Source organism: Stegostoma tigrinum, chromosome 9, assembly GCF_030684315.1.
Source record: "Stegostoma tigrinum isolate sSteTig4 chromosome 9, sSteTig4.hap1, whole genome shotgun sequence".
Taxonomy (NCBI): Eukaryota; Metazoa; Chordata; class Chondrichthyes; order Orectolobiformes; family Stegostomatidae; genus Stegostoma; species Stegostoma tigrinum.
The window spans coordinates 34971634-34997296 of record NC_081362.1 but is presented as its reverse complement, the minus strand read 5'-3'; the positions used below and the strand labels follow the sequence as shown (position 1 = coordinate 34997296).

The 25663-nt window shown below is 42.8% G+C and overlaps 1 protein-coding gene across 4 annotated transcripts in view; it reads right to left on the bottom strand.

Annotated features, from left to right (window-relative positions):
- fndc1 (fibronectin type III domain containing 1) overlaps window positions 1-25663 on the bottom strand; it is a 336789-nt gene that overhangs the window by 24257 nt on the left and 286869 nt on the right. For all 4 annotated transcript variants that reach the window (XM_059648478.1, XM_048536000.2, XM_059648479.1 and 1 more), the window contains 3 exons: window positions 24462-24573; window positions 13426-13505; window positions 6362-6391 (listed from right to left, as the gene is read on the bottom strand). In XM_059648478.1, the coding sequence (XP_059504461.1) occupies window positions 6362-6391; window positions 13426-13505; window positions 24462-24573 (222 nt within the window). The remainder of the gene's footprint in view (window positions 1-6361; window positions 6392-13425; window positions 13506-24461; window positions 24574-25663) is intronic.

Here is a 25663-nt window from a genome sequence, read left to right as displayed (position 1 = left end):
GCAACATCTTCAGTTAGAAGTTCTAAGCGAATATGCATCTCAACCTTAAGGACTCAAACATCACAGATGCTATTTTCCATATAGTGCAATTCACTCCATGAGAGATCAAGAAATGTCTGAAGGCACTGAATAATGCAAAGGCTATGAACTCTAACAACAATGCAAAGGTAATACTGAAAACTTGAGCTCCAGTACTAAGAAGAACAGGATTGGCAGTTGAAAGTCCAGGATTTAGATGTTTCAGGTGTGATAGCAGGTGCATAAAAAGGCTGGGGGAGTGCATTATCAGTAAGAGAGTATTCACAGCTTACTGAGGGAGGATATATCAGAGGACTCTTGCAGTGAGGCAATATGGGTAGAACTTAGGAATTAAGAAAGATGAAGTCACAATGCTAGGGTATACTACAGGCCACTCAACAGCCAGTGGGAGATGGAGAAAATATGTAGATATCTTTTGGAAAGATGTAAAAATAGCAGGTTGTTTGTGGTGGGTGATTTTAATTTCCCCTATATTGACTGGGATTGACTTTCTGATAGGGGCTTGGACGGGGCAGAATCTATAAGGACCATTCATGAGGATTTCTTGACACAGTACGTAAACAGTTCAACCAGGGATGGGGCTCAACCAGGGAAGGTTTTGGGAAATGAACCCAGCCAGATGAGTGAAGTTTCAGTGGGGGAACATTTCAGGAATACTGAACATAATACTGTAATAAGGTACTCATGGATAGGGATAACAGCAATGCTCAGGTGAAGGTGTTAAACTGGAGGAAGGCCAACTACAACAATATTAGGCAGAAACTGGAGAATGTTGATTGGAGATGGCTATTTCAGAACGAATCCACATCCGACATGTGGGAGTATTTCAAATGGCAGTTGTTAAGAGTTCAGGTGCAGCACTTTCCTGTGAGAATGAAGGATAGGTATGGCACGTTATGTGAACCTTGAATGACCAGGAATATTATGACCTTGGTCAAAAACAATGGAAGCGTATGTAAGGTCTAGGAGGATAGGAACTGATGAACAACTTGAAGCATGTAAGGAAAGTACTTAAACAAGGAATTAGAAGGGCTAAAACAGGTTACGAAAAGGTATTAGTGCACAGGATTAAGGAGAATTCAAACTCTTTTCAAAAAAGTATAAAAAGCAATATGGTAACCAGGGAAAGTGATGGCCCACTCAAGGACAAAGGACGAATCTATGTGTAGAGTCAGAAGTAGTAGGTGAGGTCCTAAATGAATACTTCATGTCAGTTTTCATCAAAGAAATGGAATTGGAGGTGGATGATCTCAGGGAAGTGAGTGTCAAATTTCTCAGCCAAGTTGCTATTAGAAAGGAGTTGTGCGCCTTAAAAGTATTAAGGTAGGTAAATCCCAAGGTCCTGATGGGATCTATCCCAGGCTACTGAGGGAGGCAAGGGAGCAAATTGCTGGAACATTGACATACATCTTTGCATCCTCTTTGGCCACAGATGAGGTCCCAGAAGACTGGAGAATAGCTAATGTTGTCCCGTTGTTTAAGAAGGGTAGCAGGGATAATCCAGGAAATTACAGGCCCGAGAGTCTCATGTCAGTGATCGGGAAATTATTGGACAAGATTCTCATGGACAATGTCTATATGCATTTAGAAGGAAATGATTTTATTTGCAACAGACAGCATGGTTTTGTGCAGGGGAGGTCATGCCTCACTAACTTGATCGAGTTTTTTGAGAAGGTGACAAAGGTGGTTGATGAGGGAAAAGCGGTTGATATTGTCTACGTGGACTTCAGTAAAGCCTTGACAATGTCCCTCATGGCAGATTGGTGCTAAAGGCAAAGTCACATGGTAACAGGGTGAGCTGGCAAGATAGATACAGAAATGACTTAGTCACAGGAGATAGTGCGTGGTGGTGGAAAGATCCTTTTCGGAATGGAAGATTGTGACTAGTTTTGTTCCCCTGGGATCAGTGTTGGGACCTCTGCTGTTTGTTCTCCATATAAATGATTTGGAGGAAAACGTAGCTGGTCTAATTAAATTTGTAAACGATACAAAGAGAAGTGGAATTGTGGCTAGTGAGGATTTTTGGAGGGTACAGCAGGATATAGATCAAATGGAAGCATGGGCAGAAAAATGGTAAATGGAGTTTAATCCAGACAAATGTGAAGTGATGCATTTTGGAAGGACAAGTACAGGTGGAAATTATATACTTAATGGCAGAACATTTCGATGTATTGATATGAGAGGATCTGGGTGTTCAGGTCCACAGATCACTGAAGGTGGCAGCATAGGTAGATAATGTCGTAAAAAATGCCTAAGGCACGCTTACCTTCATCAGAATGGGCATTGAGCAGAAGGATTGGCAAGTTATGCAACAACTTTATAGAAATTTATTTAGACGACACTTGACATGTTATGTACAGTTCTGGGCACCACACCACCAGAAGGATGTCAGTGCTTTGGAGAGGGTACAAGAAAGGTTTACGAGGATATTGCCTGGAATGAAGGGTTTTAAGCTATGAAGAAAGATTGGATAGACTAGGTTTGTTTTCATTGGAACGCAGGATGTTCAGGGGCAACCTGATAGAAGTTTATACAATTGTGAATAGCAAAGATAGAGTGGACAGTATGATGCTTTTTCCCCCAGGATGGAGGAATTACTAGGGGGCACAGATTCAAGATGCAGAGGCAAAAGTTTAAAGAAGTTGTGAGAGGCACGTTTTTCACACAAAGGATGGTGAGTGCCTGGAGTGCATTGTCAGAGGAAATGGTGACAGACACAATAGCTGCATTCAAGAAACACCTGGATAAATACATGATTAGGAAGGGAATTGAGGGATACGGTCCCTATCAGTGAAGACAGATTTAGTATGGAAGGGTGAAATGTGTCAGTGTAGGCTTGGATGGCTAAAGGGCCTGTTCCTGTGCTGTGCTGTTCTTTGTTCTCTTTCTTGTTCTTATGTCTGGAAGCCATGGGACTTGAACCCAGAACTATCTGCTCCACTATCACTGCATTACAAGAGTTCTCTTTCTACCCAGGGAAGTCAATTTATTAATCAGTTCACCTGCTTAACTATTTCCCATATTGACAGTCACCGTTGATTAACTGGACCAGCCATAAAAATAGTGCGGTTACAACAGCTGGGAATTATTTGGTAAGTAACTCAGCTCCTGACTCTTCAAAATGTATCTACTTGTCAACAAAGCACAAGCCAGACATATGATGGAATGCGTACCCTCTTCCTTGAAAGAGTGCAATCTGTGTGATTGACACCCTATCTGATAGAAATCATAGCAGTGTGCACCATACACCAGATGCAATGCAGCAAATCATTATCCCTCTTGAGACAGCACCTTAAAACCTGTGACTTTGACCGCCAGAGAGGACAAGGTCAACAGACACATAGAAGGTCCATGTTCTGCAAATTCCCTCCATGTCTCTTCGCCCTGACATCACTGTAACTGAGTCAAAATGGTCAGCACAATGGTAGTGATTAGCATTGCTGCTTCACAGTTCCAGGGACTGGGGGTGTCTGTGTAGAGGTTGCACAATCTTCCCATGTCTGTGTGGGTTTCTGTCAGGTGCTCCAGTTTCCTCATAGTCCATAGATGTTCAAGTTAGGTGGGCTGGCCATGCTAAATTGTCCCGTAGTATCCAGGTTTGGTGGATGAGCCATAGTAAATGCAGAGTTACAGGGAAAGAGTAGGGGTGGGTCTGGTTGGATGTGGGTTGGATGCTCTTTATGCAGACTCAACTGACCTAATGGCCTCCATCTGCACTACAGGGATTTTATAATTCTAAAATCCTGGAACTCCCTCCATAATTTTGTCTTTGCCTGTGCAACATAGTCAACTGCAGTTCAACGCAGTCACTCACTTTGATTTTATAAAGGGCAGTTAGGAATGGGGAGCAAATGCTGGCCTATCCAACAATCCCCACATCTTATGAAGGAATTCTAAATAAAATATGCAACTAACGAGCCAAAATCTACAAGCTTACAGACAAAGAGCTGGGAAATGGTTTTAGATTGGACAGCTCTACTATGATCAGCTGAATGACTTTCTTAGTTACATTTTTCCATGATCCAAAACTGGCCAAGAAATCAAAGAGATTGCAAACCAGTTACACTGTTTACTTATCTTAATAGTGGACCCCAACACATGCATGAAAAAGACAAAACTGCAGTTTTTTTTTTAATGCATCTATATTCAACTCTAAATGCCAAGTGGGTAATGTAACGGTGGCGGCCTCCTCTCCAGATGTCTATTTTAAAACCAGTTCAGTCCATACAATATCACAACACGCTGAATGCTTTGAAAAAAAGCAAAGATTGTGAACTGTAGCAGCATTCTTGCTGCGGTGAAGAAATATGTTTTTTTGAACTGACTCAATGTGATGGGAATGGTCATTGGTAGTGCTATCAATCATCATATTTCATCAGTAATGTAAACCTAAAAACCAAAGAGCTCCAGATACTGGAAATCAGAAACAAAAGCAGAACATGCTGGAAAAGCTCAGCAGGCATGGCAGCACCTGTGGAAAGTAAGCAGAATTACGTTTCAGGACCAGTGACACTTCTTCAGAACCAATTGTAGCTGGAGAAAGGTTGGTATATATACTAAGGAAGGTTGGCAGAGGGAGAAAGGGGTAAAAGATAGGTGAAGATAGAGCCCAGAGAGAGACAGAAACAGTTGGGCAGACAAAAGAAAGAGTAAATGTCAGCTTGGGAGAATAAGTAGCTCTAATGGAGGCCATTAATAGTTGACAATGGATTATTTGTGGTAGCAACCCATGTGATGACAAGGCCTGGTATGTGGGGTTTGGGGTAAGAACATTGGAGAAGGTACTCAAGCCCTAGAATTGTTGAACGTAATATTGAGTCCATAAGACTGCAGGGTTCCCAAGCAGAAAATGAGGTGTCATTCTTCTAGCTAGGGGAGTTTCACTGAAGCACTGCAGCAAGCTCAAGACAGAAACATTGACGAGTGAACACGGTGGTGTGTTATAGAACATAGAACATAGAACATAGAACAGTACAGCACAGAACAGGCCCTTCAGCCCACAATGTTGTGCCGACCATTGATCCTCATGTATGCACCCTCAAATTTCTGTGACCATATGCATGTCCAGCAGTCTCTTAAATGACCCCAATGACCTTGCTTCCACAACTGCTGCTGGCAACGCATTCCATGCTCTCACAACTCTCTGCGTAAAGAACCTGCCTCTGACATCCCCTCTATACTTTCCACCAACCAGCTTAAAACTATGACCCCTCGTGCTAGCCATTTCTGCCCTGGGAAATAGTCTCTGGCTATCAACTCTATCTATGCCTCTCATTATCTTGTATACCTCAATTAGGTCACCTCTCCTCCTCCTTTTCTCCAATGAAAAGAGACCGAGCTCAGTCAACCTCTCTTCATAAGATAAGCCCTCCAGTCCAGGCAGCATCCTGGTAAACCTCCTCTGAACCCTCTCCAAAGCATCCACATCTTTCCTATAATAGGGCGCCCAGAACTGGACGCAGTATTCCAAGTGCGGTCTAACCAAAGTTTTATAGAGCTGCAACAAGATCTCACGACTCTTAAACTCAATCCCCCTGTTAATGAAAGCCAAAACACCATATGATAGCAAGCAACCAGAATCTCAGGGTCACTTTTGCAGGCAGAACACAGGTGTTCTGCAAAGTAGTTACCTAGCCTGTGTTTTGTCTCCTCAATATAGAGGAGAACACATTGTGAGCAGTGAATACAGTAGACTAGAGTGAAGTACAGGTAAATTGTTGCTTCACCTAGGTGGTGTGTCTGGGGCCTTGGATAGTGAGAAGACAAGAAGTAAACAGACAGATGGTACAGCTTCTGTGATTGCATGAAAAGGTGCAATGGGGTGTGGGAAGATGTCGGGAATAGAGGAGTAGTGGACCAAGATATCCCAGAGAGAAAGGTCCCTGTGAAAGGCTGACAAGGCAGGGGAGGGTAAAATGTGAATGATGGTGGTGGCATCCTGCTGGAGGTGGTGGAAATGGCTGCTAATGATCTTTTGGGTGTGGATGCTGGTGAGATAGTAGGTGAGGAGGATGACTCTATTACTGTTGTGGGAGGAAAGAGAGGGGCTAAAGGTCAAAGTATGGAAATGTTTCAGACACACCTGAGGGCCCTGTCAATCACAGTCATGGGGAATCCTTAGTTGAAGAATAAGATGGATGTTCTAGAAATACCCCTGTCAAAGCAAGTCACAACCACTTTCTCAAGGACACTTAGATGTTGTCAATAAATCCTGCCCTGGGCAGTGATGTCCACATCCAGTGAATGAGTAAGCTAAAAAAAACTATCACATGAAGTGAAAAAAACAATTGTGCCTTTCAAGTGAGGATCTCTGTGCACTTACCAGGTGGCCTGACAATAATCTGTGGGTCATCTGTAAAAACAGAAAACAATCATCATTCAAATACCGGCCATGTTTTGATGAATGAATGAAATAGTTGTAAATCACCACATTAGTAGGTAATTCATTCATTACATGAAAAACTGAAAAAAAAAGAACATAAGCAAGAGGAATAGGCTATATGACTCATCAAAACTGATCTATTGTTTAATTTGCTACATCACTTCCACTTTCTGACCTTATCCCCATTTCTATTTGACCCTATACGTCCAAACATCTGCTAATCTCAGTCTACACTTACATGTTGAGAATTCACAGCCTGGAACATATCAGATTGACAATCTTCTGAATGAAAGAAGTTCCCCAAATTTTAGTCCTAAATTATTGACCTCTTATTCTATGTCTACAATCCTTAAGTGTTAGACCTTCAATCAGGGGCGGGGAGAGGGGTGGTAGTAGTTAAGGAAAAGAGACTTCTGAAAATTTACCCCGTGAAGCCCTCTTAGGCCTTCTTTTCACTTAGGTCACTTATGTTTTAATTGGGTTGCTGTATTGAACTGATTTGTCCTAGAGCAATACAGGAATGGCTTTGGTTGTAAATCCAAAAGTCTATTTACAAAAGCTTTAAACAATTCTCAGAATTTATAAAATTTCCAAAACACACGTTGTCTTTGCTAGGTCTCAGATATTGGAAGTAGAAGCTTGTATATGGAGTTGGCCACTTGACAAAGATCAGTTACCAGATTAGCCTGATCAAACATATATGAACTACACTCCAATCATTTCTCATTGTTCTGAACTCCAGAGAGCATAGACCCATCCTAGTCTCTCACTTCATCAGACCTAGGAACTAATCTAGTATTGAAAAAGTGCTCTCTCCAGTGTTCTATGTAATTGAGAGAAGATTTCTTGACTTCATATATTCTTCCTACATTATTAACAGTAATTCAAAAATATTGACTGATTGTCAAGTTCTTTGAGAAATATGGACATGAGAAATGCTGGAAAAATGCATCTTTCAGCCCTATACCCCTATACTCTAACCACCTTGCAATAAAGGCTAACAAAGCGTTCACTGTCTGAAGTGTTTGCTGTGCTTGTATATTCACTTCCACCAATTCATGCATTGGATCTGTAGCCCTTGAATGCTAATATTTACTTGTCATTCATCTTAAAGTTGACACAGATGTTTAGCAGGTAATCAAGAAAGCTAATGGAATGTTTTTCGTTCATTCAAGACTGTTAGAGATTAAGAGTAGGGAAGACTTACTGCAACTGTATATGATGCTGGTAAGACTACATCTGGAGTACTGTGAGTAGTTTTGATCCCCTTATGTAAGAGAATGATATTATTTCATTGAAGGCAGTTCAGAAAATGTTCACTAGGATCAACCCCAGTATGGAGGGATTGCCTTATGAGCAAAGGTTAAACAGATTGGGATTTAACTCACTGGAGTTTAGAAGAACGAGAGGTGGTCTCACTGTGACATATAAGATGGGTTTGATGAGGTAAATGCTGAGAGGACATTTCCCCTCATGACAGAGACTAGGACCAGAGGGCACAGTCTCAGAATAAAGGGGTGCAAATTTAAAACTGAGATGGGGAGGAATTTTTCCTCTCAGAGGGTCGTGTGTCTTTGGAATTCCTTGCCAAAAAGAGATGTGGGGATAGAATCCTTTGTGTATATTTAAGCTTAGATAGATTCCTAATCAATAGGAGAATTGAGGGTTACAGGCAAAAGGCAGCAAAATGGATATGAGGAATGTCAGATCAGCCGTGATCTTATCGAATGGCGCAGCTGGCTTGAGAAGCCAAACAGCCTACTTCTGTTCCTATTTCTGATGGTCTTGTATAATGGTCTATTTTCCCACTGAAGTGAATAATTTCAAATGGTTCATCAACAATCCTGTTCTTTTCCTATTACTTCCCATTTCTTTATTTTTTATCTTACTATCAAGTATTTAACTGTATCCATTAGAAGGAAGGTGAACAAGTAAACGTTTTCAATGTAAGGCAAATGAACCAAAGAGATGAAGTTTTTTTAATTTTAGTATATTTGATTTGGTCTTTATTGTCATGTGTACTCAAGTACAAAAGTATGGAGTACAGTGAAAAGACCATAAGACAGAAGCAGAGATTAGGCCATTTAGCCCATTGAGTCTGCTGCATCATCCAACCATGACTGATACCTCATTCTGCCATTTTCTCCCCATCACCCTTCATCCCCTATACAATCAAGAACCTATCTATCGCTGTCTTAAATATATTCAATGACCTGGCCTGACAGCACTCTGTGGCAGTGCATTCCATAAGTTCACTGCTCACTGGCTGACGTAGTTTCTCCTCATCTCTGTTCTAAAGGGTCTTCCCTTTGCTCTTCGGTCCTAGTCTCTCCTGCCAATGGAAACACCTTCCCAATGGCCACTCTGTCCAGACCATTCAGTATACAGTAAGTTTCAATTAGATCCCCCCTCATCCTTCTAAACTCCATCAAATATAGACCCAGAGTCCTCAAATATCCCTCATATGTTAAGCGCCTCATTCTTGGGATCATTCTCGTGAACCCCCTCTGGACCCGCTGTAAGGCTAGTATATCCTTCCCGAGGTACGGGGGCCAAAAACTTTCAACGCCTCTACACATGGGTCATATGTTGGCGAGTTGGTTAGCACTGCTGTGTCACAGCAGCGGCCTGGGTTCAATTCCAACCTTGGGTGACTGTGTGTGTGTATTTTACATGCACTCATTGTGTCTGTGTGAACTTCCACCGGGTGCTCTAGTTTCCTCCCACAGTCCAAAGATGAGCAGGTTAGGTGGATTAGCTGTGCTAAATTGTCTGCAGTTACCAGGGAAGTACAGGCTTGGTGGATTAGCCAGAGTAAATGCAGGGTTACAAGATAGAGTAGGGGGCTAGGTCGATGTGGGATGCTTTTCAGTGGATTGAACAAAGAACAAAGACACCTACAACACAGGAACAGGCCCTTCAGCCCTCCAAGCCTGCGCCGATCAAGATCCTCTGTCTAACCTGTCATCTATTTTCTAACGGTCTGTGTCCATTTGCTCCCTGCCCATCCATGTACCTGTCCAAATATATCCTAAAAAATGCTAACGTGTCTGCGTCAACCACCTCCGCTGGCAACGCGTTCCAGGCACACACCACCCTCTGTGTAAAGAACTTTCCACTCATATCTCCCTTAAACTTTCCTCCTCTCACTTTGAACACATGACTCCTAGTAATTGAGACCTCTACTCTGGGAAAAAGCATTTTGCTTTCCACCCTGTCTATACACCTCATGATTTTGTAGACCTCAATCAGGTCCCCCCTCAATCTCCGTCTTTCTAATGAAAATAATCCTAATCTACTCAACCTCTCTTCATAGCTAGCACCCTCCATACCAGGCAACATCCTGGTGAACCTCCTCTGCACCCTCTCCAAAGCATCCACATCCTTTTGGTAATGTGGCGACCAGAACTGTAAACAGTATTCCAAATGTGGCCGAACCAAAGTCCTATACAACTGCAACATGACCTGTCAACTCTTGTACTCAATACCCCACCCAATGAAGGAAAGCATGCCATATGCCTTTTTGACCACCCTATTGATCTGCGTTGTCACCTTCAGGAACCAATGGGCCTGAACACCCAGATCTCTCTGTTCATCAATTTTCCCTAGGACTTTTCCATTTACTGTATAGGTCGCCCTTGAATTTGATCTTCCAAAATGCATCACCTCGCATTTGCCCGGATTGAACAGCATCTGCCATTTATCTGCCCAACTCTCCAGTCTATCTATATTCTGCTGTAATCGCTGACAGTCTCCTTCACTATCAACTACTCCACCAATCTTAGTGTCATCAGCAAACTTGCTGATCAGACCACTTACACCTTCCTCCAAATCATTTACAAATATCACAAACAACAGTGGTCCCAGCACAGATCCTGTGGACAACCACTGGTCACAGGTCTCTAATTTGAGAAACTCCCTTCTACTACTCCCCTCTGTCTCCTGTTGCCTAGCCAGTTTTTTATCCATCTAGCTATCACACCCTGGACCCCAAGTGACTTCATTTTCTCCATCAGCCTGCCATGGGGAACCTTATCAAATGCCTTACTGAAGTCCATGCATATGACATCAACAGCCTTTCCCTCATCAATCAACTTTGTCACATCCTCAAAGAATTCTATTAAGTTGGTAAGACATGACCTTCCCTGCACAAAACCATGTTGTCTATCACTGGTAAGTCTGTTTTCTTCCAAATGGGAATAGATCCTATCCCTCAGTATCTTCTCCAGTAGCTTCCCTACCACTGACATCAGGCTCACGGGTCGATAATTACCTGGATTATCCTTGCTGCCGTTCTTAAACGAGGGGACAACATTAGCAAGTCTCCAGTCCTCTGGGACCTCACCCGTTTCTAAGGACGCTGCAAAGATATCTGTTAAGGCCCTGGCAATTTCCCCTCTCGCGTCCCTCAGTAACCTGGGATAGATCCCATCCGGACCTGGGGACTTGTCCACCTTAAAGTCTTTTAGAATACCTAACATTTCCTCCTTCCTTATGTCAACTTGACCTAGAGTAAGCAAACATCCATCCCTAACCTCAACATCCGTCATGTCCCTCTCCTTGGTGAATACCGATGCAAAGTACTTATTAAGAATGTCACCCATTTTCTCTGAATCAGCGCATAACTTTCCTTCTTTGTCTGTAAGTGGACCAATCCTTTCTCGAGTTACCCTCTTGTTCTTTCTATATGAATAAAAGGCTTTGGGATTTTCCTTAACCATGTTTGCCAGCAATATCTCATGTCCTCTCTTAGCCCTCTTAGTCCCTCGTTTCAGATTCGCTCTACATTCCCGATATTTTTGCAAAGCTTCGTCTCTCTTCAGTCACCTAGACCTCATGTATGCTTCTTTTTTTCTCTTGGCTAGTCTCACAATTTCACCTGTCATCCATGGTTCCCTAATCTTGCTGTTTCTATTCCTCATTTTCACAGGAACATGTCTCTGCTGCACGCTAATCAACCTCTCCTTAAAAGCCTCCCATACATCAAATGTGGATTTACCTTCAAACAGTTTCTCCCAATCTACATTCCTCAGATCCTGTCAAATCTCAGTATAGTCGGCCTTCCCCCAGTTTAGTACTCTTCCTTTAGGACCACTCCTGTCCTTGTCCATGAGTATTGTAAAACATACGGAACTGTGGTCACTATTTACAAAGTAGTCCCCTACTGTAATATCAACCACCTGGCCGGGTTCATTCCCCAGCACCAGGTCCAGTATGGCCCCTTCCCAAGTTGGACTACATACATACTGCTCCACTACTGGCTTGGTGCAGACTTGATGGCGTCTTTCCACACTGTGGGATTCTATTCTGTTCTAGGTTATTATTCATTGTTTGAAAGGGTAGTGGAAGAAAATTGTATGGAAATTTTCAAAGAGGAACAAGAAACTGTGCGCAGTTCTAAGGGAAAGGTGCAATAGATAAGCAAAAGAATGGAACTTTCCTGCTCCTCTGGTGCTGCCTGACCTGCTGTGTTCCTTCAGCTCCATACTGTATTATCTCTGACTCTAGCATCTGCAGTTCTTGCTACATCAGACCAAACAGTCCTGTTACTTTGTAGATAACATGGTTTGAAGCTGGATGAACACAGCAGGCCAAGCAGCATCAGAGAAGCAGGAAAGCTTGACATTTCGGTTTGGGACCCTTTTTCGTTATTTTGTGAGACATTTTTGATCTCATGGCTGAAGTAAAGGAATCTGTTAGTTTGGAACTTCTAATATTCATATTGCATTTTGGAAAATCCTAAATATATATTAGGGGACTGGATTTTCCAGATGTGTTCTAATATTATGAATGGAACATTGTGCAGATTGTGCCAAAGATTTCCTGATGTGGAGTTGCATGGTTTTCACCAGATGACAAGTTTGGAACACGAGTAAGCAAATGTTTTATGAAAAATGCTGCACAATTTGCAGTTAACCCAGAGAATTTAGCAATCTGTAATTCTTGCCTCTACCAAGTAGGTACTGTGCTAAGTGCAAGGGGTAATTTAATTTACCTTGATACACCATGACTACTAAACATATTCAGCATTATGAATCGCCACTCACAAAGATCAAAATTTAGAATGGATGGTTTGTATTTTATGACACTGTATTTATTGTCCATTCCTATGCGAAATAAGATGATGTAAGCCTTCTTGATTGGATGCCTATGCAACTGAGTAGACTTTTAGCCATTGGCAGCACTTTGAATCTCCGTTTTGCTGTTTCTGCCAGATATCAGGGTCAAGGTCAGTTTTCCTGGGATGAGTCAATTCTATAAAGCAAGGGCGAGATTATAGAAGTGTGCGCCCACAACTTTTTGAATAGAGCTTGCTTCATCTCGGCTCCTGCTACAGCACTAGACATGGTTAGAACAGTCAGGATGCAGCCAAGTTCAGTGCTGGATGATGGTGAATGAGAGTTTCCAGCACTTAAATAGTAGCTGCAAGGGATTGAGTAGAAATGTTCAATCAAGAAATCTTTCCTGTAGCTTACTGTGTCCCTGGCACTAATCTTGCTGCATGTTTATGATATTATGGCAAGATGCAAGAGAATTCAAACAACGTTTTATGGGCCATTTTACATTTTAAATATGGGCAAGGAAGGAAAAGAGTCCCTGGCAAACAGCTATTACATATCGGGAAAGGCGTTCGCAGGAGAAAGAATAGAGGCCACTCTTAGGGATAAGTATACAGCAGAAGGTTTCCTCATCCCATTTACTTTGATGCTCCACTCCAGGAAGAAATTTCAAGGCACAAATGCATCATCTAATGTGGGATTGGATTCAAACAGGTAAGACTGAGTACAATGGCAGCAAGACTTCTCTGAAACATATTGGATGAACAGTTGGATTATTAGAACAATTCAACAGCTGTCAGAGACATTTTCTCCACATGTTCCTTATCACAGATATTTAATTGAATCTCAGAGATTGTTTTGTATCATTTGAAAACCTGACTCAAATTCTTGATTCATGGATTACGAATTGAGTATGATAATCATATTCAAAACATCATACATCACCTGATTCTGTAACAAAAGACAAAGCTTCACTGATGGGGCCGTATCCATATGGATTCTTTGCTTGAATTTTAAAATAATATCTGAAATATAGATAATATTAACAGTTAATATTAATAGGGACAGCATAGTGGCTCAGGGGTTAGCACTGCTGCCTCACAGCACCAGGGACCTGAGTTTCATTCCACTCTCAGGCAACTGCCTGTGTGGAGTTTGCACATTCGCGTCGTATCTGCATGGGTTTCCTCCCACAGTCCAGGCTAAGTGGATTGGCCATGCTAAATTGCCCATAGTGTTCAGGGATGTGTAACTTAGGTGGGTTATAGGGGGATTGGTCTGGGTGGGATGCTATGAGGGTCAGTGTGGACTTGTTGGGCCAAAGGGCCTGTTTCCACATTGTAGGGGCTCTATGATCTTAATTGTTTAATTCAAGTTTAGATTACAAGATGCCAAATGCATTGTAGATCTATCTATTGCACATGGACGGCAGCAGTCAAAGCACAGCTCATTGCAACTATCTCCCATGTCTATCCCATTTTGAGTCTCTGAGCCAAACGTTCATCGCTAATCTTATTTGCCTTATACTAATTTACATATGCCTCAAGTTATATTCTATAGACTACCACAATTGATGGTATGCTTTTTAATTTGATGCAGGGCTCCTTTTATTGGTTCATAGAATCGTAGAATCCCTACAGGGCAGAAGGAAGCTATTTGGCCCACTGAGTTTGCACTGACCCTCCAAACAGCATCCCAACCTGACCGAACCCTCCCACCATATCCCATAAACCATAAACCAGCATTTACCATGGCTAATTAAGAGTCTACACATCACAGCCAATTTCAGCATGGTCAATCCACCTAGCCTGCACATCTTTGGACTGTGCAAAGAAATCCACAGTGAGAATGTGCAAACTCCACACTGAATTCAGAGGCTGGAATGAAATCCTGATTCCTTGCACTGAGAGGCAGCGGTGCTAACCACTGAGTCAGGATGCCACCCCATTATGTTGAATCTTAAGTGTTGTCCTGCCTATACCACTGGTATCTACATGGACCAAGATGACCACAATAAGTTCCTTCTCAGCTCTAAGCAGTGCTTAAACGCTGGATTGGGCAGGCAACTCAACATTCTGAATTTTTGCTTTCGACTACAGAGAACAGAGCCAATGCCCACTACTACATCATCTCTTATTGTCACGACATTCTTTTTTGCTCCCCACATTTAAATTGCAAACTTTTTGGACAACTGGAAAGGCTGAGATTCACGCACCTTTGTCTTCAGAGTCCCCTTGCCTGCCTCAAATCCATTGCAATCCCCTGAATACCGATCAAATTAAAATACCCTTTCCTAAGTGGTGCATCTTGCCCTGGCACAGATATCTAATGACCTTTCCTCTCTCCCTGTTGTGTTTATAAAGTCTGCAGCTTGGCTTCCAGCTCAATGACTCTGAGTTAAAGATCCTTGAACTGCAAACACTGATTGCAGATATATCTTCCAAGGACACAAGAACAGAAATTGCGGGAAAAACTCAGCAGGTCTGGTAGCATCTGTAGAGAGAAATCAGAGTTAATATTTCAGGTTGAGTGATTTCTCTCCACAGAAGCTACCAGACCTGCTAAACATTTCCAGCAATTTCTGTTTGTTTCTGATTTACAGCATCTGCAGTTCTTTTGGTTTTTATTAATATTTTCCATGGATCCTGGCATTCACATTTTGCTGCCATGGCACATCACTATCTTGACATCCTTAACGTGTTTTAATTAGCTGCTTAATTATTTTACACAACTTTTTTAAAAAAATAGATTTTATGCTTACCTGTACTAGTTTAAAACTTGGAAATAACACAGACCTTAAACACTTACCAAATACTCATCAAACAGGTGTTTCTTTACCTGTACCAGAGCAAGGACTAATTCCTAAAAAGTGAAAAAGTTATAAAGGGTAAAGGAGTACCACTCCGCATCTTCACCTAACTCACCTATCTCTCAGCACTACATTCAAAGTCACATTGAAAAGCTTCACTTATATGATTTCAGTTAGCTCAGCTCTACATACTTAAAAGTTTAAGCTAGTTACCTGCTCTCCATTGGGAAGCCTCTATATTCCATCCCAGTTAGGCCTGGGTGAAATTCAGAATTTAAGCATTTAAAGTCACAGAACTATTGTGACAATAAAGCATGGAATTTGGGGCTGGAGAATGGGAAAGGGAGAGTTACTCCATTTTCTGTTTGCTTTGCAAGAAATTGCACCACATTTAGTTTAGTCACTCATACAAATTGCTGCACATCATATTTTCTCAATACTTGTTTCACAGAAGACAAAAAGAATCTCTAAGTAAACCACAAATAGTTGCAGCCATACCGTTTAGACTGGCATTAAGTTAAATATTATATCAAGTACATTCATCCGGAGTTCAAAATTTGAAATCTTTGCAGATAGCTCACTATTAGAGTTTTTCTTTTATTAGAGTTTAGTATTCAAGAAATGCTAGATTTGTTAAGAGCATTAAAAAAGGAAGAATGCAACTTAACCATTCTGTGGAGGTAAGACCAGTTTGTGACTGGCAAAGTCCCCAAGTAGCAGTAATAATAAATACCAGCTGGACGAATTTTACAAAGCTTGAACCAATCTCCTATCATCACTGTTACAGCAGATCCAAAACAGTGGGTTCCACCAACAGTGATTATTACATTAACACCTCTCAATTAGTGTTGGTTATGAAGGTTAATTTTCATTTCCCCTTGTGTTTTTTGAGCTTAAATTTTCAAAGAACTTATTTTCTCAAATGAGGTCAACTCTGCACCAACAGTTTTTTTTATAGAATCCCTACAGTGTGGAAACAGGCTCTTCAGCACAACAAGTCCACACTGACCCTCAATCATCCCACCCTGACCCATCTCCTTTGTAACCCACCTAAGCTACACAACCCTGAACACTATGGGCAATTCAGCCTAGCCAATACACTTAACCTGCACTTTGGACTGTGGGAAGAAACTGGAGCACCCGGACGAAACCCACGCAGACACGGGGAGAATGTGCAAAATCCACACAGACAGTCACCCAAGGGTAGAATTGAACCCAGGCTCCTGGCACTGTGAGGCAACAGTGCTAACCACTGAGCCACCGTGCTGACCCTTTTCCAACTAAACCATCAAATCTCTTTCCAACCAGAAAATCTTCAGCACGGTTTGGGGCAAATAATAAGGCATAACCTAAGTAGCAGAATAATCAAACGGCTTTCAATTATAGGGACAGCTCCTTTTCTTATTTTATAAATATTATAATGATAATGTGATTAAATCTATGGTTTAAAAGTTTACATCCTTTGAGACAGATCCTAATTGAAATGGAAATTAACTCTCCCATGTGCTAAAGGACTAAGAATGAATGGAAAGAACAACTTCCTGTTGAAACTACAGGAAGATTGACAAAGCCATCAGAGGTCAGCAAATAACAATTCCAGGTGTAGTAAAGGCAGACTGAGGAAAACATATGTTAGATTCAGAATAAACAAAAGGGTAACAGGTGCAGCTGTTTCAGTTATTCTAATTTAGGTGCTGCACACCATCTGGATCATTCCAAGCACTGCTTCAGCCATTCTGAAAATACATACAATTTTGATGATGAAATAACTGCGCAAAGACCTGTATCCCGTCATCAAGTCACCCTTTATTTACTCATGCGTAGTACTTGACACTGATCCAGCTTACACAGAGCCAGTCCCTAGAAATAGTGAGAATCTGTGATACTCCTGTTTATTTTTTTCACATGCTACAGAAGAATATTTTATTTGCGAGGAGATTCCTGTTTATCTCTCTCAGCCAGAGCGCTCTGGCCTAGGTTAACAACCCCCTTCAAGGATCTCATAATGAGATCCACCCACCCTCATTACAATCGCCATGTTTCCAGGGACGCAGTCAGAGGGAGGAACACAGAGTAATTGAAACTAAACTGGAAAAGGCAACGTCACAGAAGAGCTGTGACCTGATTGGCAGGTAGGAAATGTATCCTGGATTTGAAAAAAAACTGCAAAACTAGTTAATAAAAGATAATGGGAACTGCAGATGCTGGAGAATCCAAGGTAACAAGGTGAAGCTGGATGAACACAGCAGGCCAAGCAGCATCTTAGGAGCACAAAAGCTGACATTTCGGTCCTAGAGCCTTCATCAGAGAGGGGGGATGGGGAGAGGGTTCTGAAATAAAAAGGGAGAGAGGGGGAGGCGGACTGAAGATGGATAGAGGAGAAGATAGGTGGGGAGGAGAGTATAGGTGGAGAGGTAGGGAGGGGATAGGTCAGTCCGGTGAGGACGGATGGGTCAAGCAGGCGGGGTGAGGTTAGTAGGTGGGAAACGGAGGTGCAGCTTGAGGTGGGAGGAGGGGATAGGTGAGAGGAAGAACAGATTAGGGAGGCGGGGTCAAGCTGGGCTGGATTTGGGATGCAGTGGGGGTAGGGGGCGAGCTGGGATGGTTTTGGGATGCAGTGGGGGAAGGGGAGATTTTGAAGCTTGTGAAGTCCATATTGATACCATTGGGCTGCAGGGTTCCCAGGCGGAATATGAATTGCTGTTCCTGCAACCTTCGGGTGGCATCATTATGGCACATGCAGTAGGCCCTCTATCCCACTTCGTTCTGCCTCCCCCCTCTCCCTATTTATTTCAGAACCGTCTCCCCATCCCCCTCTCTGATGAAGGGTCTAGGCCCGAAATGTCAGCTTTTGTGCTCCTAAGATGCTGCTTGGCCTGCTGTGTTCGTCCAGCTTCTTAACAGGGTTGTTTCTGTCAATTTCTGGTGCCAGGTGGTCAGTCTGCTTTCATGTCTTTGTTGAAGTTTTGTAGTGATTGATACAAATGAGTGGCTTGTTAGCCCATATTAGAGGGCAGTTCAGAGTCAACTACATTGCTGAGGCCAACTTTGACAAGGGAGCCTCCAAAACGTCCACCTTCATCCGCAACCGAGGATTCCCCAGCACCATTGCTGACACAGCCTTCAACTGGGTCCAATCCATCTCCCGCACTTCCACTTTCAACCCCTCTCTTTCCTCCCACAACAGCCATAGGGTTCCCGTTGTCCTTACCAACCATCCCAACAGCATCCATATCCAGAAGATCATCAGATACTATTCCCGCAACCTCCAGTAAGACGCCACCACGAGACACATATTCCCCTCCCCTCCCTTGTCCACTTTCCACAGGGACCATTTTCGCCGGGACACCCTGGTCCACTTTTCCTTCATCCCAACACCCCCCCACAGCCCCACGGCACCTTTCCCTGCAACACTTAACCTGCACTTCCCAGAATCTAGTCTACGGCATTTGCTACTCACGATGTGGTCTCCTACACCTTGAGGAAATGAAGCAGAAACTGGGTGACTAATTTGCAGTGACTAAGCTTCCAGTTGACTGCCACTTTAACATACCATCCTGTTCCGTAGTCAACATTTCTGTCTCAAGTTTGTTGGCGTGTTCCAGGAACGCTCAGCGGAAGCTGGAAGAACAACATCTCATTATCTGTTTGGGGACCCTGCAATCCTGGGCTCAATATCGAGTTCAATAACTTTAGGGCCTAAACTCTCCCATATCCTAGCCCCCTCCCCACACACCAGGCCCTGTTATCACATAGCCTGCGATTACACACTACCTATTGTCAGTCACTAACAGTCCCTATTAACAGCTAATCACCCTCTGAGAGAGATCATTATCAACTCTTTTGTTTATCCAACTGCTCTTCTCTGTTTTTGGGGTCTACTCTTTATCCTATTGTTCACTCTCTACCTCACACCACCCCCCTCTATCTTCTGCATACAAGCCAATATTTTCCTAGTGACCATCAGTTCTGAGTAAGCATCACCGGACCTGGAATGCTGACTCTTGACTTTTCCTTCACAGATACTGCCAGGCCTGCTGGGCTTGACCAGCAACTTATGTTTTTGTACACTGCTGAGTGTCTGGAGTCACATATTAGCCAAGTGCAGATGGCAATTACCTTCCCTGAATCAGACGAATCAGATAGGTTTTCGTGAACAGCAGCATGATTTTTATGGTCATCATTAGGTTCTTAAATCCAGGTTTCAAGTTCCATCATTCAAACCTGGAGCCCCAGACCATGAACTGATTTTCTGTATTATAATACTACCTGCCCAAAATGGGACGACTAACTGCATGATGTCTGTCTTCCACTCTTCTCCAGTTGTACTTTTGTAAGTGAAGTTCATCCATCAACACAAACTGACATAAGAAAGCAAAATACTGGATACTGAACATCTGAAACAATTACAGAAAATGCTGGAGAAACTCAGCAAGTATTGTAACATCTGTGAGAGAGAAATTGAGTTAACATTTCACATCAGATATGACTATTCTTCAGAACTAGAAATGGTGGAAATGGTGGATTTTATACTTTTGACAAAAAGGGAGAAGTGGGTAAAATGATGGGCAAGTCTACTGCAAAAGTCAGAGCGGTTGCTAACTGTGATGAAAGAGACAGAGAGGTTTGAATAGGTATGAATGAAGGTGTGAAAGTGAGAAAACAGGCCCTCTTTGCTGAGAGCAAAGTAATGATGAGACAAATAAGAATTTTGAGAAGGGAGAGACTGGGGGAGAGAATTTAAGAAAAATGGAGGACAGACAGAAAATGGACAGTTTGCAAAGTTGCAGAATTCAATATTGAGTCTGACAGATGTAAAGCAGAAACTGAGTGCCTAAATGGAAACTGAGGCGTTGCTCTTTGAGTTTGCATTTTGCTTCATTGGAATATTGCAGCAGTCTGACTGCATAATGTCTGTCCTCCATTTCTAGGTCAAATTGGCATTAGGAGAGGATAAGTGTTGGGTAATCTAAAAGGCATTACGGTGGGCAAGTCCCCAAGTCCAGGTAGGACCTATCCCAGGTTAGTGAGGGAAGCAAAAGAAGAAATAGCTGGGGCCTTAACAAATATCTTTGCAGCACCCTTGAACACAGGGGAGGTCCCGGAGGACTGGAGTATTGCTAATGTTGTCCCCTTGTTTAAGAAGGATAGCAAGGATAATTCAGGTTATTATAGACTGGTGAGCCTAACATCAGTGGTGGGGAAGTTGCTGGAGAAGATACTGAGGGATAAGATCTATTTACATTTGGAAGAAAATGGGCTTATTAGTGTCAGGTAGCATGAGTTTGTGCAGGGAAGGTCATATCTTACCAACTTGATAGAATTCTTTGAGGAAATGACAAAGTTGATAGATGACGGAAGGGCTGTAGCTGTCATATACATGGACTTCAGTAAGGCGTTTGATAAGGTTCCCCATGGTAGGCTGATGGAGAATGTGAAGTTGCATGGGGTCCAGGGTGTACTAGCTAGATGGATAGAGGACTGGCCGGGCAATAGGAGACAGAGACTTGTAGTGGAAGGGAGTTTCTCAATATGGAGAACTGTGATCAGTGGTGTTCCACAGGGATCCATGTTGGGGCAACTGTTGTTTGTGATATACATAAATGAGGAGGAAGGTATAGATGGTCTGATTAGAAGTTTGCAGATGACACTAAGATTGGTGGAGTAGCAGATAGTGAAGGGGACTGTCGGAGAATGCAGCAGAATATAGATAGATTGGACAGGTAGGCAGAGAAATGGCAGATGGAGTTCAATTCAGGCAAATGCGACATGTTGCATTTTGGAAGATCCAATTCAAGACCAAACTATACGGCAAATAGAACATAGAACATAACAGCGCAGTACAGGCCCTTCAGCCTTTGATCTGGCGCCGACCTGTGAAACTAATTTGAAGCCCATCTAACCTACACTATTCTGTTATCATCCATATGTTTATCCAACGACCATTTAAATGCCCTTAAAGTTGTGGAGTCTAATACTGTTGTAGGCAGGTCATTCCACGCCCTTACGACTCTCTGAGTAAAGTAAAAGCCCTGGGGAAAACTGATGCACAGAGACATCTGAGTGTTCAGGTCCATTGTACCCTGAAGATGGCAACGCAGGTCAATAGAGTGGTCAAGAAGGCATACGGACAGGATACTGAGCACAAGAGTTGGCAGGTCATGTTGCAGTTGTGTAGGATTTTGATTCGACCACATTTGGAATACTGCATACAGTTCTAGAACATAGAACATAGAACAGTACAGCACAGAACAGGCCCTTCAGCCCACAATGTTGTGCCGACCATTGATCCTCATGTATGCACCCTCAAATTTCTGTGACCATATGCATGTCCAGCAGTCTCTTAAATGACCCCAATGACCTTGCTTCCACAACTGCTGCTGGCAACGCATTCCATGCTCTCACAACTCTCTGCGTAAAGAACCTGCCTCTGACATCCCCTCTATACTTTCCACCAACCAGCTTAAAACTATGACCCCTCGTGCTAGCCATTTCTGCCCTGGGAAATAGTCTCTGGCTATCAACTCTATCCATGCCTCTCATTATCTTGTATACCTCAATTAGGTCACCTCTCCTCCTCCTTTTCTCCAATGAAAAGAGACCGAGCTCAGTCAACCTCTCTTCATAAGATAAGCCCTCCAGTCCAGGCAGCATCCTGGTAAACCTCCTCTGAACCCTCTCCAAAGCATCCACATCTTTCCTATAATAGGGCGCCCAGAACTGGACGCAGTATTCCAAGTGCGGTCTAACCAAAGTTTTATAGAGCTGCAACAAGATCTCACGACTCTTAAACTCAATCCCCCTGTTAATGAAAGCCAAAACACCATATGCTTTCTTAACAACCCTGTCCACTTGGGTGGCCATTTTAAGGGTTCTATGTATCTGCACACCAAGATCCCTCTGTTCCTCCACGCTGCCAAGAATCCTATCGTTAATCCTGTACTCAGCTTTCAAATTCGACCTTCCAAAATGCATCACCTCGCATTTATCCAGGTTGAACTCCATCTGCCACCTCTCAGCCCATCTCTGCATCCTGTCAATGTCCCGCTGCAGCCTACAACAGCCCTCTACACTGTCAACGACACCTCCGACCTTTGTGTCGTCTGCAAACTTGCTGACCCATCCTTCAATTCCCTCGTCCAAGTCATTAATAAAAATTACAAACAGTAGAGGCCCAAGGACAGAGCCCTGTGGAACCCCACTCACCACTGACTTCCAGGCAGAATATTTTCCTTCTACTACCACTCGCTGTCTTCTGTTGGCCAGCCAATTCTGTATCCAAGCAGCTAAGTTCCCCTGTATCCCATTCCTCCTGACCTTCTGAATGAGCCTTCCATGGGGAACCTTATCAAATGCCTTACTGAAGTCCATATACACCACATCCACAGCTCGACCCTCATCAACCTTTCTAGTCACATCCTCAAAAAACTCGATAAGGTTTGTAAGGCATGACCTACCCCTCACAAAGCCACATTACCAAAAAGACATGGATGCTTTGGAGAGAGTAGACAGGAGGTTCACCAGGATGTTGCCTGGTATGGAGGGTGCTAGCTATGAAGAGAGGTTGAGTAGCTTAAGGTTATTTATATTAGAAAGATGAAGGTTGAGGAGGGACCTGATTGAGGTCTACAAAATCATGAGAGATATAGACAGGGTGGATATCAAGAAGCTTTGTCCCAAAATGGGGGACTCAATTACTAGGGGTCATGATTTCAAGGCGAGAGGGGAAAAGTTTACAGGAGGTATGAGGGGTAAGGTTTACATGAGGTATGCTTGGAAAGCTCTTTACGCAGAGGGTGGTGGGTGCCTGGAACGCATTGCCAGCGGAGGTGGTAGAGGCAGGCAGAATAGCGTCATTTAAGATGTACCTAGACATACATGAATGGGCAGGGAGCAGATGGATACAGATCCTTGGAAAATAGGCAACACATTTAGATAGAGGATCTGGATCAGCGGAGGCTTCAAGGGCCAAAGGGCCTGTTCCTGTGCTATAAATTTCTTTGTTCATTTGCTTCTATTCTCCTCCCCTGATCTCTACCAACAGCTTTACGTTAAGTTTTCTCTCAGCATGGAAGAACTTCCTTTCAAATTCGGGATATTGCTGTTCATAAATATATACTGTCATGATTGAAATGAGGGCCAGGTGGATGTTCTGTGGTATGAGCTCCCTGGTTGGGGTTGTTCAAGTGGGCCAATCAGGGGGCCCTGGCTGACAGATCTGAACAAGAGATTTAGAGAGTCTCCTCATTCTAGAGAAAGAGTCTGACTAGCTTGCTCAGAGCCAATGTACTGTGCTTATGTAAGTAAAAGGTGACTTGGTGACAGGATACCAGCCTCTCTGTAATTATTATACATTCTGCATCAAATCCAGTGGAGCAATAGAATATCTTAAAAATTAGAGGAAATTATCTGCGTTATACATAATTTTCCTTGATGTAATAGGAAAGCACTTCTTAAAAAGGTCACTACATTAATGCCAACATTAGTAGGAACTTGCAAAAGCTCCCTGATGCCGTGAAGCACAGTGTGCCACTAAGACCAAACAGACCAAAAGCCCCCACATGCTCCCTGTACTATACACTGAAAATGTATCTCTGTTGGAAATTGGCGTGGAGGCAGAGTTTGGAGAACAGTCTTCAGAAAACCATCTTTAATTTGTCTGATCTAATCTAAATATAATCTAACAGTGCTATCTTAGATGGCATAAAAAGCCACTCAAGTTGTAAAAATTCAGAGAAAAATATTTGCCTAACTTATTCATCACACCTCAAGTATTGAATCAGGATGTGCAGTGCATTTGCATACGACTTGAAATTGCTTACTGTAACACCATTGTGGGAGAACTTTCACATAAGGATTGCAATGACTCAAAGTGACAACCCAGGCTAACCGAGGACTTCGTTGTCTTGCCGGCATCACCCACGTACCAAGAACAATAAAGAAAATCTCCTGAGCATTGCGTACATTTTATCCTCTCGCAGCCCAAGAGTAAAATTAGATAAGAGTCAGGTTAAAAAGAGTAGCAGAAAGCTTATGCAGAGTACAACCAGCACTTGATCAGAATTATCTATGCAAACATCCGCCGAGGAGTGTGTCTAATTTAAAAGGAAAAGTTATCAGAACGGTAGATACTAATATTTTTCAGTTAGCTACAAGATATGGTCTCATTTACCTTGTATTTGGCTTCAGATTTTCAATAGGTAGGTGTGTGCTGGCAACTTCAGCTTTTGTAGACCACTCATTCTGCAAGATATCATCATAGGAAGCACTATAGACAAGGTAACCTGCAAGTGAAATTAAGAGAAGTAAATTCAAACAGATTTCCTTCCAAAGAAAACCCTCACTATCCATTTGCGATCGGAAGTTTAAATTTATTTTTAGTTAGTGGTTCAAACTTCTTTTTGCATTTCCTCCAGAATGATTACTCATGTATGAAGAAATCTTTTGCAATCCGTAAGGGTTATTGTGGAGGACTGCATCAACATCCCTAAACCTATCCAGGTCACTTCTCCCCTTTAAGACACTCTTTAAAAACCACCTCTATAAACTCCCCATCATCTGATTTAACGCGCGTGATTTAATAGCTCCTGCCACTCCAGTGAATATGTTTCTAGTTTGGAGTATCTAAAATACAAATGGTAACTAAACTACCATCTCTGGGTTGTCCCCCATAATGTGTATGTGGATGGATATTGCAATAAACAGCCCAACTGGTCAATAGAGATTGCTACCAAGCCAAATGGCCCAAATCATCAATATATTTTTAATTTATGAAACATGGACCTTGCTGACAGGGCTAACATTTATTTTTCAAACCCAATTGGCCTTCAGAAGATGGTGAGCTGTCATTTTTAACTGTTGCAGTCCACCTAGTACAGGTACACCCACAGTGTTGTTAGGAAGGTACTTGCAGGAATTTGGCAAAGAGGCAGTGTTACTTTATATGGTTCCACGGCAGGATCGAGTATGGCTTGGAAGAGAACTTGCAGGTGGTGGTTTTCCCATTTGTTTGTTGGCCTTGTCCTTCTATATAGTAGACGTTGTGGCTTTGGAAGTTTGTGTCAAGGATGCCTTTGAGAGTTCTTGTGGTGCATCTTGCAGATAGTAGACACTGCTGCCATTATGTGCATTAGTGGTGGAAGGATTGCATGCTGAAAGAATTAGGTGGAATGACAATCAAGAGGGCTGCTTTGTCTGTACAGTTTGCATGGTCAAGCATCATTTTAAACACAAGCGATGAAGAGGCAGGAAGAAAGAAGAAGGATGCCTTCATATACATATCGGGGCAGCACGGTGGCTCAGTGGTTAGTACTGCTGCCTCACGGTGCCAGGGACCCGGGTACAGTTCCAGCCTCGGGGGACTGTCTGCGTGGA